The sequence below is a fragment of the Juglans regia genome, chromosome 7, assembly GCF_001411555.2.
Source record: "Juglans regia cultivar Chandler chromosome 7, Walnut 2.0, whole genome shotgun sequence".
In the NCBI taxonomy this organism is placed as follows: domain Eukaryota; kingdom Viridiplantae; phylum Streptophyta; class Magnoliopsida; order Fagales; family Juglandaceae; genus Juglans; species Juglans regia.
This window is the reverse complement of record NC_049907.1, coordinates 25,974,230-25,989,719: the sequence shown is the minus strand read 5'-3', so window position 1 is coordinate 25,989,719 and position 15,490 is coordinate 25,974,230. Positions and strand designations below refer to the sequence as shown.

The following is a 15,490-nucleotide window of genomic DNA, read 5'->3' as shown; positions in this document are numbered from 1 at the left end:
GCGATGATGAGAATGAGACAAAGAGAAAGGGGGGAGGAAGAATGAATAACAAAGACATTTTAGCCTAATATGGATATCTTGCAGGCCATTTTGGTCGCATAAGGTAGCAAAAGCATTTCAACCTAACACGATATATGTATAGTGATCTTTTAATCTAATTTATTATATGAATTACTGCGTAGTAAGATCTAAACTCGCTCTTTATATATTATTTATGTAAAAGGAGTCTATTTGGTTTGAGACTTTGAGTGCATCATGCCACCAACACCCTTAAACTGTGGATTCAACCGACCCTTTTGATTTTAAAATGTACTAAAAATGGAGCACCACAATGGCCCAACCCAAGACCAACCAAGTTCAGCATAAAATATCTTGTCCAAAAAGTACAATTACCAATTTGTAAGCCCAAAAGTACAAGTACCCCTTAATAATAATGTGATACACAAAATAACATTTTTGACATATTACACTTTCAAATTACTATTTTGGACAATTTACCCTCTTAATTTTAAATTCTCATTCTTAAGAAATTAAGATAGATAGGATGGAGGACAAAGAAAAATTATATTCATCGTCTCGATACATCACACATCATGTTTTTTATTTTTTTTTATTTTTTTATCTTACCAAATATATTATATATAGATAATGAGTAGAAGAATTCAATTGATTTAAAAAGAATAAAATTAAAAAAATATGATATAGAATGATAAGTAACAAAATTCGATTGACAAATATTATTTTTACGGTGGGATTATTTGCCGTCTAATTTTCATCCCAATTCATTTCTGTTTGGGTATGGCCGAATAAGAACCTTGACATAATACTCTCTCTCCCATTTCCAGCCCACGGTAGAAACTTTTAAGCCCAATGATATAACCCAAGCAAAACGCATCTGCCTCTCAATCTCAACCCCTACCGAAGCTAGGGTTTTTTCTTTCAATCAATTTTTCGCTCCTTCATCCATTCAGTAGGTTCTTGTTCTTCGGTGGGCTCTCAGATACGAGAGAGAGGGAGCTTCCTTTCCGTCCTCCTTACACTTGAAATCCTTCGCCATGGCTGCCCCTACGCCTAGGTCGTTTCTCCAAGTGGCAGCCACTGAGGAGGTTGCTTCTCCTCTCCTTGTTGTTCAGATCGAGGGTCTGGTAATGAGATTTGCAGTCACTTTGTTTACAGGAGAATGATTCTATTACTGTTTTTTTTTTTTTCGCTTTTTTGGGGGGCTATAAATGATTTCATTGAACCAACAGGCTATCTTGAAGATAATCAAACACTGCAAGGAGTTCTCACCGGCACTTGTTACGGGCCAACTTCTCGGGCTTGATGTGGGCACCGTTCTTGAAGTTACCAACTGTTTCCCCTTCCCGGTAAAATAACCTCTTCTTGAGTAAATTCGGATTATCATCGTTTCCCTCTCCCTCTCCCTCTCCGTTTCTCGCTGTGCTTAAATCCCATTATTTCTGATAACTTCTAATTGTGAATGTTTAGATTAGGGAAGAGGATGAGGAAAACGAAGCCGAAGGTGCCAATTACCAGCTCGAAATGATGAAATGCTTGAGGGAGGTTAATGTTGACAACAACACCGTTGGATGGTCAGTTTTGGTTTAACTGATACATTGCTGAGTTTTTATGCCTTGCTTTTGATTTGCCTTTGGAATTATTACATGCTTAAAATCTTTAAAAAAAAAAAAGGAACTACAGTTCTGGCAATGCAATATGTACATTCATGGTTTAACAGCTTTAAGTTGCCAACAATCATAATTACTCAATTATCTTCTGTTACACGGTCAAAGTGTAGGTAGTTGAAATCCGGTGGCCTTTCATGCTCATTGTTCTTGATTAAAAATATTCTCTGTATTGGTTTGGAGGTTGTACTCAGATTTTGCTCGTGAGAGTATATGGGGGACTAAAATCCCATAAAGAGTTTTTGTTTGTTTGAACGGCTACTTTAGGGAAGATTCTCACCATCTATAATTTAAGGAAAAGACACATCGTTGTGATTGATTAGCATTGCATGTGGAAGAGGAGTGGTGAGTCCGTTGATCATCTTTTACTCCTTTGTCCGTTGGTTTGGCTTGGGTTAGAGTGTGAGTCTATTTGATTCTTGAAGAGGGTTATGTGGCACCCCGCAAATTGCAGCAATGTGGAAGATGGTTCCAACTTTCCTTATTTGGTATATTTGGAATGAAAGGAATGATGGAATCTTTGAGGACCCCAAAGGGACAGAGGAATTCAAAACTTTCTTTATAAATGTTCTTTTTTTGGACACCCTCAATAAACTTTAATGGACTAAGAGCATTAGTATTGGATTGGCCATCATATTCTTCAAATTTTGACTAATATGTAACTTATATTTTTTATTATTTTTATTTTATTAATTTTTATTTTATTTTTATAATCTTCAATAACTTCCAACAATCATATTCATTTTCATTTTCACAATTCAACAATCTATAATATAATAATCTCATATGTATATAGATGGTAAAATCTCTTATGAATAAAAATATCATATCTATAATATAATAATCTTAAAAAATACTTTTAGACTTGCTATAGTTCTTTTCATATTTGAAAAGAAGAATAGATTTACTGTAGCTTATTTTTTGGATGAAAACAATTTAGCTAATTCAATGTGGAGCAAATATGGATGATATTTGCTAAATTTGAAGATGAAAAGGCATTTGGCTAATCCAATGCCAATGCTCTAAACTTTCATGATTTTCTAGATAGGTGTCTATCTTGTATAGATCTTGTCTACTTGGTTGCGCCTTTTCTGCGTTCTAATGAAGTTTTCTTACTCATCGATATAACCTTTCCTTGGAAGTCCATCTGGTGGAGTGAGGCCCCTTGAGAGCAACATTTTTTGTCAGGATGACTGCACTAGTGGAGATTTGACCTTGGAGAACTTGAGGAAGAACATGTTGTGGTAATAGAATTGTGCTACACGTGCAAGAGGAATGGGAAAAACCATGGGTCATCTTTTAGTCCATTGTGAGATATTGAGAATTTTATTGAAAGCCATTTTTGGTCTATTTAGGTGATGTCTAGACATTCTGTAGATCTTTCGGCATGTTGGAAAGGAAGATCTAATGATCACAATGGAACCTGATGGACAATGATTATCTTTTAATGTAGTACATATGGAGAGAGAAATGATCAGAGCTTTCAAGACAGCTCAAGGACAATGGATGACCGCAAGGCTTTCTTCTTCAATACACTTTATTATTGGATGGCTTGCTTCTGTTTCTCTAGCTTTAGAATTCAGGATTTTCGTGATTTCTTTACTTTTTCTACTTAGGCATATTTGACGTACACTTCCTATGTACTTGGACATTGCCATTGTGCTTACTAATAAAACTTTTTACAGATGAAAAAAAAAAGACAAATTTGCTACAATCTTTTGTTATCGGCATTTCCTTGCCTAATGCACCAGGACCTAAGGGGATTCTCATCGGATTGAACTTTTCTAACAATTAATATCTTTTTAAAGAGGTTAACTATATAGGGCAGTGAAACTATTAAAGGTTACAAAGTACATTTGTATGTAGGTGAAGCTTCTTTTCAAGTGTTATAAATGGATAAGATGTTAGGAATGGAGATAGTTTCAGTTTATGCTCTTATGGTCACTCACCCTGTGCAGTGAGTAGCTTCTCTTCAATTTGACAGGTACCAATCAACATTATTAGGTTCTTTTCAGACAGTCGAATTGATTGAAACCTTCATGAATTATCAGGTATTGGTTATATGTCATTGTTCATATTACATTTTTGTGCAAATAAAATTGGTTGTAAATATGAAATCTTGAAGTAATGCACTCTTTATCATATTTTCTGCACCTCACTCCCTTGCCTTTTCCTATATGCATGGAATATTATCTGATTGCAGTATGGAGACGTATTTGTTGGGGATCAATACATGTATGTGTAATGAAGAGTTATAAAATTGTTGTCTTTGATTTTCAAATAAACCATTGGCTATCATCTGAAGAAAAACATACTAGTGATGTTGGGAATTAATACTTCAGTGATTATCAAATCAAGCTGGAAGTGGCTACCTTATTGACCTAACTGGTGGATCCTTAAGGTTCATTGACTCTATATTATGCACTTCAACTTTTCCATTTCATTGTTAGACGTTGCATTTGCATATAGGAAGGCAGTCGGAATGTCAAAAGGAAAGTGTTATAACCCAAAGAATGCCCAAGCCACATTTGGGCTCATACTCAAAAGGACTAGTCAATGGTACTATTGAAGTCCATTGGAATCATTATGAAGGGCAAGAACTTCTCCCTCGCAAGTAATGCGGGATCTCATTCACTACCTTTCTATTCAATCCGAGGTATTACAATCTCCCCCCTTAAATCTCGACGTCATTGTTGGGCCATTCCATGATAGGCGACCCAACCCAAGTCCCATACTTGTGGTTGGGTTTGGCTCTGATACCATTTGTAACAACCCAAGGACGCCCTAAGCAACATTGAGGCCTATAGTCCAAAAAGGATTAGTCAATACAATTAGAGCCCCTTGAGATCATTATAAGGGGTAAGAACTCACTCCCAAACAATGTGAGATCCCTTTCACCACCACCTTATTTAATCTTGGATATTACAGAAAAAAAATGAATTCAGGAAATGAAACCTTTGACTATAAGTTTCTAGATCCTCTATGTATGGAAACTGATAGATCTCAATTCGTTTTTAATGTTTTGTATCAGAACCCTAATGTAAAATATTTTATTAGAATTTACCTTTTGAAAGGTGTTTCTGGTCATTTGGGTAATTAATTATTAAGGCTGATGTTATTTTCCCCCTATCCTTCCTCTACCCTAACCCTGGTTTCTGGGATGATAATTTCTATATCCTAGATAATGTGATCTGCATTGCTTATCTTGGGTCTTTAAAGAAAAATGTGGGGTACAGCTGTCTTGTGTCTGGCATAAATGGTGGAACATTTGTTCATATCCAGGCTGGTGTCAGATACGTTAGATAAAGGCTCAGTAAACATCGAGAACAACATTTATAACATGTTTATTTCTCAGCCGCAGTGATACTGATTTAAAATAACACGTGTTCGGCTGAGTTGAGTTATTACTTATTTAAATAGGAGTTAATATTGTTTGCCATTGGGCTATAGCAGAAATAGCACACTCAGATCATGGGTTCTAGTCCTGTTAGCTACATGAGTTGAATTACCAAGACTTTTATGGTTCCATTTCACTCTTGGTCTGACCATGTATTGTATTTCCATTCTGTCCAATTTTAACAGTAGCTTGAATAAATTGCATGATCTAGTCTTTTAATTGTAGTTTTTGGGGATGGAAAGTCTCAAATTTACATTTTCTTTTCCAAATATGTTTGTAGACTTTGGACTAAATGTCCATGATTTTCTACTTTCAGTTGTAAACCCTAGTTAGGTACTTCTCATGTATACATCTTGTGTACTTGGGCTATTCCTTCTTTTCTTAATAATAAAACTTCTTGAGTACCTATCAATAAAAATGTGACTTTATTCCTTGGCTCTCTCTTTTGGTAATATATTTTTTCATGCTTGTCATCAAAATATATATTTTTTCATGCTAATTATTCCTATTGAAAACCTAAATGTGCTTGCAGGAGAATATTAGACGCTGTGTCTGTATTATCTATGATCCATCAAGGTCCAGTCAAGGCGTCTTAGCTCTCAAGGCTTTGAAGCTTTCTGATTCATTCATGGATCTTTACCGCAATCACAATTTTACCGGAGAGAAGTATGGAAGTTTTTTCTGTCTTTACAATATCACATGAAATCACATTATCAGATGAAATCTCATTTCTTATATCTTTTTGCACAATAGGTTGAGAGAGAAAAACTTATCATGGGTGGATATATTTGAAGAAATACCTGTAAGTTCTTGAGGCTTACTGTTTCTTCTCTTTCAATATCTTAACTTCCGTGTTGATACTCATACCTTCAGTTATTTTGTTCCTGATGCATGAACATTCACATGATAGCATTGTTCTTGTTGATTGAAGAGCATACCAATAAGCTCTCATGGTAATCGTTTACATGTTAAGAGAAGTTTTAAGATATCAGAATATATTTAATTAAATTTTAAAAGAACCTAGAGCATTCATTCCCTTTTAGGCAGGTAAGACTTCTGGTACCTTTTAACTCAAGGTATTACCTGATTTCTCGTACCTATAAAGCAAGTTTTGTGAATGGCATAATTGATTGATTGACTTTTGTCATCTCATAATATTTAAGACTACCATGTTTTTTTTTTATGGTGTGACAGTAGGTATTTGGGAGTTTATTTTTTGTGGTTGCTTTATGTGAAGGAACTTGTTTAGGTTGAAACTCTGGTTTCCATTTCATCTTGATGCTTATGATGTTGCTTGCTCTCAACAGATCAAAGTTTCAAATTCTGCCCTTGTCAGTGCCTTTATGACAGAGCTAGAAGCAGATACACCAGTTACCCAGGTGACATATGATGTCTGTGAAAATTGTTTGAGTACTAGAATAATTCTCTCTATACTCTAATTATATTCTGGTTGCTCTTTTAGTGTGATTATGATCGGCTACAATTATCAACAAACCCATTTATGGAGAGGAATATGGAATTTCTGATTGAATGCATGGATGATTTGTCAATGGAACAGCAAAAGGTCGTGTTCCCCTTTTATCTAAGGCTCTATTGTCATGATTTTTTGTTTGCTGATCATTATAAATCTTGTCACTTCCAGTTCCAATTCTACTACCGGAGCTTGTCTCGTCAGCAAGCCCAGCAGCAGGCATGGCTTCAGAAGAGAAGGTAATATCATCAGCATACATTGAACTGCACAATACTTATTCTGCTATCGTATTTCATGTGTCATGATTTTGGGGCTCCATAGGTGGGGACTTCTTTTTGTATGTGTTGTTTCTAATTGGTACAAATTATAGTAGTTATTGATAATACTAACATTTATATACAAGGGAGAAATTTTGAATTTGAATTATTTGATTACCTATGATTGTTTGCATGTATAGAGATGTCAAACCCTATTATACTAATCTGCTTAGATTGATAACTTATTAGATTTATTTTGTTCTTAACAATCTTCGGCTGCCAAATGCGCCCCGTGTATGGGAAGAACACTGGCCATTGATCATTTTAATGATATAAAGCATGTGCAGATTGTGATTTCCATCTGGTTGGGGTAATCTTTGAGTTTTGTTTCCTGTTAAGTCTGGGTGGGACTGGGGGTGTTAATGGGTTGTGTTTGTGTCGTGTCAAGGCATGTATATTATACTATATGGGTCAACCCAAACACGACCTGTTAAGCTTATCGTGTCAAAATCTCAAACTCTAACACGACTCATTAACATAATGGGTTGACACGACACGACCTGTTTTGACCCAATAGTGAATATTATGAAATAGGTTAACACGACACAACCTGACCCGTTTCAACCTGTTTATGTAAATGGGTTGAACAGACCCGAAATTAACCCTTTGACCTGATTAAGTTTAGTATAATTTTATATAAATGTTAAAATCACAATATCTATAAAAATATATATATATATATAAATAACTACAAGTCCAAAATTACAATCCAAACAATAAAAATATCGAAATTAAAATCCCAACAATTTTACTTTTATGTATAAGGGTATAATTGTAATTTTAACTTTCTTAACAGGTCATAACGGGTCAAAATGGGTTGACCCGTTATCAACACGTTAAGTAATCGTGTCTTAACGGGTCAACCCATTTTGACCCTAACCTGTCAAGACTAAATCCAAACCTGCTATTATCATGCCATGTTCGTGTTGAGTTAACGGGTCGTGTCACATATTGCCACTTCTAGGTGGGACAGGAAAGCCGTTTCCTTTAATTCTTGCTTGGTTTGAAAGGATTTTTTCCTTCAAAGTTGGAATGCTTTACTGGGTGCAGGACTAAAAGAGTTGTAATATGTCATTGAGCTCTAGCTCGGATGGTACTTCTTCATGTAGGAATAGGGTGGAGAGTGAGGTTGCAGGGTTAGGCCCACTGGATGCATGTGGAATACCAATGGAAATATAATGTCACTGAATGGATCACAATTTAGACAAAATATTATTCTGTATCATTCGATGAAAAATAAACATGTCTGGTTAATGTTGTAAAAATATTGGAAACTGATAAAGTTCATGGCAAGTCTAACAGTGTACAAGATGGTAATTGAAATTGGTAATTTTAGATGTATATTTGGTTCTGTTGTGTGTTTTACAGGGCAGAGAATGCAGCACGCAAAGCTGCTGGAGAAGAGCCATTACCAGAGGAGGATCCTTCGAATCCCGTCTTTAAGCCAGTCCCTGAGCCATCACGGTTGGATAGCTTTCTTATAACGAATCAAGTCTCGAACTACTGCAACCAGATTAATGGGTATGTTATAAATTTCAAAGACACGCATAGATCTTTCTTGTTTTGTCGCTTAAAGAGGGAAGCTTAGCAATAATTTTTCATCTCAGGTTTCTGCCTTTTTTTTTTTATAAAAAAAATGTTTATCCGAAACTATGACCCATGGTGGGACATTTTTAACTTTTGCTAATGCCATGAGGTTCTGATGCGTTCAGTCCCTGTCCCTCCCCCACCCCACCCCCCGGGTACATCTCTGTTTGTATGACTTAGCTCCTCTGCCTATGCTTTGTCCCAGTTATTTTCAAATTTTCATTTGATGTTATAAAATAATCTTTATTTCCATGTGATTGATCTGTTGATAACGACGTCCATTGCCATGTGTATCTTAAGTCCTCGTGATCCTGACTGACTCTAGTGTTTGCACAGCCCGCCATATGTTTTCATTCAATTTGGTTGACTATAATGAATGAATGGTCTTTTACTCTTTTGCTCTTGTAACCTGTACCGATAAAAGTACTAATACTTTTTATCAATGTTTATCTGTGGAGTACAGGGTTGCGGGGCAGAACTTCAGTAGATTGTATATGATGAAGGCCTTGCATGAGAATTAAGGCATCATAGCTGGTGAAGTGTCCACTCGCAGTCAGTGCATCGTGCACTTTTTTGGAATGTCATCGTCTTACGTTGCATCATATTTGTTATTTCTGAATAGCAATATTATGAAATAGAAGAAGTTGAACCACAGTTGGTTCCAAGACCTTGCTGTATAACAGTTGTAGCTTTTCATTTATTTTTATTTTTCCTTTAATTTGTAGTCACTTCGTTTTATTTCTGTGAGGATTTTTTGAACTGGATTTATCGTTGGCAATATCATTCGACCCGTGTAGAGGACAACAATGCATTTGTGGGCATATTTACTCATTGGCTGTACTAGTCCTTCTGAACATTAACTGCAGTCCCACCACCTCTCTACAATGTAGATTTCTGTTCCTTTCACGTCCTACATAAACATCGTACTTGAGGGATCTTATTATAGTTACCCAAAAAATATAAATGCTTTTACGTCGTTAGTGTTTTGTGTGATGGGTTTTTCCAAAGAATTATCAATTACGTTCAGTGGTTTTTGTTTGTCAATCCCAGAAAAAGAAAGTTCAAAATTAAACTTGGGAGAGTGAATACGCGTGGAATTTGGTAACAGATAGCGTACTAATCGTGTTGAACTTTGAGCTCTAAGCCAAGCTACAATGTATGATTTGCGCATGTAAATCAACCCAAACTTGAAAAGTTTACTGATAGATGACATTTTCTATGTTGTCCTTATCTTCCAAAGCCTAGTGAAAAGGTTGTTTCTTAATGCCTCCCCTATCTCTCCCTACTTTATTTTATGCTCATTTAATCACGAGACTTGTGAAGATGGGAACATCGATGGGGACACCCTGTTGTCGCAAGTCACGGATTGGGTTTGATTTTTTAGAACAAGCACGTGAATCTCTCGACACACTCTCTGTCTTTCTAATCCAACAGTATTAATTTTTATTCTTCGAAAAGAATTATGTTGTTGTTGTTGTTGTATTTCAATAATAATCAGCATTACTGGAATATATACAAAATGCACGTGAAGTAGTCATCAATAATCAGTCTAGTTGCAGTGTCGTGTGTGGTCATTTCGGAGCATCTAACGATTTTTGTCATTGTATTATTGTATTAATCTCCACGCCCACGGCAATGTTAAGCATTCGAGTTTTGGGTTTAGAAAGAAAGAGTCAACAAGCAACAGGCCACATCTCGTGAACAATTCTTCTGTTGTAGATGAGAGAAAATATTTAGAATAGCAGCAGTGCTTGCTTACTAACGAGAAACCGTGGGTCCCCCAACACACTCCGGTTTTGATTGGAAACTCATCTCATCTCATCATTACAATTTTTTCAAATTCCCACACAAAATGTAATAAACAATTCAACTTTTTCAAATCTCAAAATAATAATAACATTAAAAAAGAATATTATAATAATATTTTATTCAACTCATCTCTGAATCTAAACGGGACTTAAAACTTTTCCTAATGGGAACGAATTTATGGGTTTTGATTCACAAGCTCACTTGAAAATCTGTAACTTATTGGTGAATTTTAATTTGTCACATTCAAAGAATTCCCACCTGCATTGCATTCCAAATGTTTTATGAACTTATTATCAAAAAATTCTAAGTTTTGCTTGCAGATTTTTTTTTTTTTTTCGCTTCTTAAACTGAGATGCAAGCAAATGGATTTAGAGTATATCCAATCTTCATGGTACACCCTAGCTTTCATATGAATCTAAAATTGAAGACTTGCTAAGAAAATCTTAACGCCAACTCACATTGGAACACTCAAAATGTGGTTCTAAAAGTGAATCTGAAGAGAACCTTCACATAAACTTGACAATGATCATATTTAGAATTCCACCAGAAGTTTGAAAAGAGAAATAAGAAAGACTTGTAGAAGCCGATTGCGCGCAATACAATCGAAGGAAAGGCCAACAACTAGTACAGCATTCTCATCAAGCAAAAGAAGCAGAAATAGTAGAGACTTGTAAAGACAATAATGGGGAGATAAGTTTGTTGTACAAGCAAGTTAAGAGATATCACAGTGCCTAGCTAAATTGATGTTATCAGTAGTACAATCCCGTTCTCTGTGGGGCTGGGGTCTTAATGAGCTGCAGAATGTGCACCACTTCTTCCATTGAAGGTCTGCTGGAAGGTATCTGAGAGGTGCAAACCAGAGCCAATTTCAGTACTGGCAGCACCTCATCTTCTGGGTACTCACTCATACTCGGATCAACACAATCCAATGCATTACCTTGCTCAAGCGAAAATCTCACATGGTCACTCAATATCACAACATTGTCTTCTCCGTATTCCACAGGCCTTTTACCTGTCACAACCTCGAGAATCATTACCCCAAAACCATATATGTCACATTTTTCGTTCACCCTTAGGCTTTGGCATGCTAATTCTGGAGCCACATAACCAAGCGCGCTCTGAAATCTGTTGCTTATTATGTGCTTTTCGAGCTCTGTTAGAAGCCTTGCCAGTCCAAAGTCTGAGATCTTCGGGTTGTGATTCTCATCAAGCAAGATGTTGCTGGGTTTAATGTTGTAGTGGATGATTGGAGGACGGAAAGAATGATGCAAGTGGGCAAGTCCCTTTGCTGTGCCAAGCAGGATTTTGAATCTCTCGGCCCAAGAAAGAGGGGGAACTGAAGGAAGCCTCTCGTGGAGTTTTGATTGTAAGCTGCCATTGGGTGCAAACTCAGACACCAGAAGCTGTTTTTGAGGAGCCCAGTAGTAACCCTTGAGTTTTATCAAATTTGGGTGCTCCGCTTTTCCCAAGATTCTAACTTCTCGATCGAAGTCTTCAGGATATTGGATTATGTTTGATGTAACAAGCTTTTTAATTGCTACCATTCTTCCTTGTGATCCCAATGGAACCTTGTAAACTGTTCCAAACACTCCGCCACCAATCGCAGAGGCCTTGTTAAGCAGGGGTTCAGGATTGCCAATCAAATCAGGGGGTGACCTTGAATCAAACAGAATGAGCTTTCCTGTGGGTGGACTTCCTGATCGTGAAGAGCTCGAGCACATGCTTTCCAAGGCATTGTCCACAAATATAAGCCTCCTCCTGGCGGAGACATTGAGTAGAGCAATAACAATCACCCCAAATGTGATAAGTATGGCAGCAGAAATAGCTACAATAGCAGAAACACTCAAGAAATTGTGGTGACCAATTTCTTTGGACTTTGAGGATCTGTTTCTTTGTTTATGATCACCCATTTGATTATCGTAGGCATTGGGGTCAAGGACTAGAGGCTTTGGAACATTCAGCTTGCATGGTCCCTTCAACAAGGGTGAGCATATGCCCAAGTTTCCCTGCAGGGAGCTTTGATCCAGATTTGGAAATATACCCCCAACAGGAAGCCTGCCTACGAGCCTGTTGTAAGATATATTTACTGCAAGAAGATTTTGCAGTCTTCCAAGTTCTTGGGGTATCTCCCCACTAAGTTCATTGAATTCCAGTTGTAAAATCTTCAGCTTGTTTAAATTTGAAATGGACTTGGGAATTGAACCACTCAAATCATTGTGGGACAAGCTCCTGCATTAAAAATAATAATAATCAGAATATTGATCAAAATTATCATGCACACACTAGACTTCATAAACTCTGAAACTTACAGTAAGTAGATAGATGTACAGTTCCCAATCTCTTCAGGAATCGAGCCCATCAATGCATTTCCATCTAACTGAAGAATTCCTAAACTTTCAGAATCACATATTTCTCCAGGGATCGAACCATACAAGGAACTGTTACGAAGATCTAGTATGGTTAAGTTCGGGAAGGACCCCAGCTCTGGGGGTACCCTAGATTTGAGATTGTTCCATGATAGATTCAAGTATCTCAAGTTGGAGAAACGAGCCATTTCTGCAGGAATGCTTCCAGTAAGATTGTTCCTTGACATATCCAATTTGCGGAGAGATTCATAGATCCTACCTGAACCACGTGGGATGGAGCCCATCAGTTTGTTACCCGAAAAGTCTATTTCCTCCAATCCCAGATCGAAGAAACTCTCTGGTATTCTTCCATCAAAGCTGTTGCCTCCCAAGTGGATAACAGATAACCCAGTACAATAAACCAGTGACATTGGGATGTTTCCACCGAGTTTGTTATGAGACAAACTCAAATATTTCAGTGATTTAAGTTCACCCATTGATGATGGAAGGTTTCCTGCGAGACCATTCCTTGAGAAGTCCAAGTATTCCAGACTGCTCATGTTACCAACCCACGAAGGGAAATCACCTGTTAACATGTTATTAGATACCCTGAAAAAGGTCAGGGAATTCAGCCTTTGCAGTGACTCTGGAAGTGCTCCTGTGAAAAGATTATCACCAAAATCCAACCTATTCAAGTGCGGACATAGTCCTGTATCAATAGGCAGCGGACCTGAGAAATGGTTGCCCGATAGTAGGAACTCCTTCAAGTAATGTATGGCTGCTATCCCATTTGGTACCGATCCAGAGAGTGCATTTTTGGAAAGATCCAAAACCCGAAGCCTTTTCAACGTCCAAATCCCGGAAGCGAAATCCAAAGTACCGGAGAAGCGGTTCTTGGAGAGATTAAGGCTATTCAAAAAGGAGCATCTAGGCAGTGTACTGGGAATCGACCCTTCAAGCATATTCCCCGCTAACGACAGTCGCCGGAGGGATAAACAGTTTTGAAACAGATTATCAGGCACTGCACCGGAGAATGAATTCTCCGAAAGATCAAGTACTCTAATGGTACTCATATTCACAAGAGAAATGGGAATGCTGCCTGAGAGACTGTTACGACTAAGATTGAGACTCTCAAGGCCAGAGGTGAGAGCAAGCTGAGGACTAATACTGCCAGAAAAGTTGTTACGCGAAAGTGAGAGTACCTTCAAGTGTTGCAACTTCTCGAGACCTCTTCCGATTCTCCCGGTTAAGCCCAATCCATCGAGTGAAATCTCCGAGACACGGCTGGAGACGGGATTGCACTGAATGTATTTCCAAGAACATGGGGAGTCATCGTCTTCGTTCCAGGAAGAAAGATGAGAAGAGGGGTCACGAAGGTCTGATTTGAATACAATGAGGCCTAAAACATCGTCATTTAGTCGGATAGGGACGCCATAGCCGTCCCCCATGCAAACACGCAAAGAAGCCACTGAAAACAGTACGTAAAAAAGCCATACAAGGAAACCCATCTTCCTACCTTAATTTTCTCAGCTCTTCTGCTCTCGATCGATGTTCTCTGGTAGCTAGCTATGGCTATGGATATGAGTTGCCCAGGAGAACATAATCTGAGCTACCGTTACCTTGAAATAGAAATACGTACTGCAGTAGTATTGGATAAGCAAAAGTGACGTTACAATATATGTTCACGAGACAGAGATAACATCAACAAAAAGATAGGGTTGAAAGATGGCTTTCGGAAAGATAAGAAGTAGGGGGAAAGAGGCAGAAGGGTTGGTGAAAGTGAAACAGGAAGTGAAGTTGGAAAAGTGAGAAGTGGAGATGATATTGAATGAGTCTGATGAATTCCGATCTGAGACAGAAAGAAACAGTACTAGCTACATATTTCCAGCTAGCTACCGCATACTGGTCGTTTCTAAATTTGTCGCCATTCCTGCCAGAGCATGTTGCTGCGCCTCTCTCTCTCTCTCTCTCGCATGCGGAGGATTATATATATATATATATATATATATATATATATATATATATATACACGTTGAGAAATGCTATATCACACCCTACTGTACTTCACACGTTTCACAAATCTCACATAGTTTTTTTTCTTCTTTTTTTTTTCACCCCCAGCACGTTAGGTGTGCTGGGGCTTCTTTACACAGTAGAGTGTGAAGAAGATTTTCTCATATATGTTATATGGAAAATGATAGTTTGCCCCTTTCACTTTGATTGTATTTAATTTTTTTTTTATTTAATATTTAAGAAAGTAATTTTTAATGTATAAGTATATTTTTTTTATTTTTTAAAAATATTTAAATGTTAAAAAATATAAAAAAAAAATAAGAAAAAAATAAAAACACACATTTGTGCTAGGCGGCACTCACGCCCAGCGGTCAAAGCTAGGCGGCAGCCTAGCACAACTCTATCTTAAATTACAAGATATTAATATATATTATATATACTACTGTCACCGATGATTAATTAGCCTACATTTAAATGTTGAGATGAGTTGAGTATTTGTGAATAATAATATTTTATGGGTCCTATTGAGATAAATTTAATTTTTTTTTTTAAGTTGATATGAGTTTAATTTTTTAAGTTAAAATGTATGAAATAGGTCCAGATGAGTTTAACTTTTTTTATGAGTAGTTGAAAAGGTAATAAATCTCGTCAATAATTAGTTTGAAATGACTTGAGTTTGGTTCAACAATTAAACACAATCTTAATCTCTACTACAAAACACCATTGTTTTCTTTTTATATTAATTTGAAGCTGTGTACACTTATTAATTATTAAAGCAAGCAAATATATTTTTCTATCTAGTTTACTTATGGTTAATTGATCAACAAAATGTAGCACACTAATTTGTACGAGAAAATGGGTTTTTA

At 36.9% G+C, this 15,490-nt stretch overlaps 2 protein-coding genes across 2 annotated transcripts; one reads left to right on the top strand and one right to left on the bottom strand.

Annotated features, from left to right (window-relative positions):
- Window positions 1-838: 838 nt before the first annotated feature.
- LOC108987343 (eukaryotic translation initiation factor 3 subunit H) lies at window positions 839-9,297 on the top strand. The gene is made up of 11 exons (XM_018960248.2): window positions 839-1,145; window positions 1,251-1,367; window positions 1,489-1,592; window positions 3,670-3,736; window positions 5,615-5,748; window positions 5,836-5,884; window positions 6,390-6,461; window positions 6,545-6,646; window positions 6,725-6,792; window positions 8,239-8,391; window positions 8,921-9,297. The coding sequence occupies exons 1-11, from the start codon at window positions 1,056-1,058 to the stop codon at window positions 8,976-8,978; spliced, it is 1,014 nt and encodes a 337-aa protein (XP_018815793.1). The 5' UTR covers window positions 839-1,055; the 3' UTR covers window positions 8,979-9,297.
- Window positions 9,298-10,823: 1,526 nt separating this feature from the next.
- LOC108987341 (probably inactive leucine-rich repeat receptor-like protein kinase At3g28040) lies at window positions 10,824-14,576 on the bottom strand. Its single transcript, XM_018960246.2, has 2 exons — window positions 12,576-14,576; window positions 10,824-12,495 (listed from the first exon to the last, which is right to left on the bottom strand). The coding sequence occupies exons 1-2, from the start codon at window positions 14,117-14,119 to the stop codon at window positions 11,016-11,018; spliced, it is 3,024 nt and encodes a 1,007-aa protein (XP_018815791.1). The 5' UTR covers window positions 14,120-14,576; the 3' UTR covers window positions 10,824-11,015.
- Between the last annotated feature and the right edge of the window lie 914 nt (window positions 14,577-15,490).

Bases quoted from the DNA above. Each gene is read 5' to 3' on its own strand.
- LOC108987343 (XM_018960248.2), top strand. From the start codon at position 1,056: ATGGCTGCCCCTACGCCTAGGTCGTTTCTCCAAGTGGCAGCCACTGAG. The intron at 1,146-1,250 runs GTAATGAGATTT...TTGAACCAACAG, and splicing joins TTGTTCAGATCGAGGGTCTG to GCTATCTTGAAGATAATCAA. The intron at 6,462-6,544 runs GTGACATATGAT...TTGCTCTTTTAG, and splicing joins CAGATACACCAGTTACCCAG to TGTGATTATGATCGGCTACA.
- LOC108987341 (XM_018960246.2), bottom strand. From the start codon at position 14,119: ATGGGTTTCCTTGTATGGCTTTTTTACGTACTGTTTTCAGTGGCTTCT. The intron at 12,496-12,575 runs GTAAGTTTCAGA...TTTTTAATGCAG, and splicing joins TGTACATCTATCTACTTACT to GAGCTTGTCCCACAATGATT.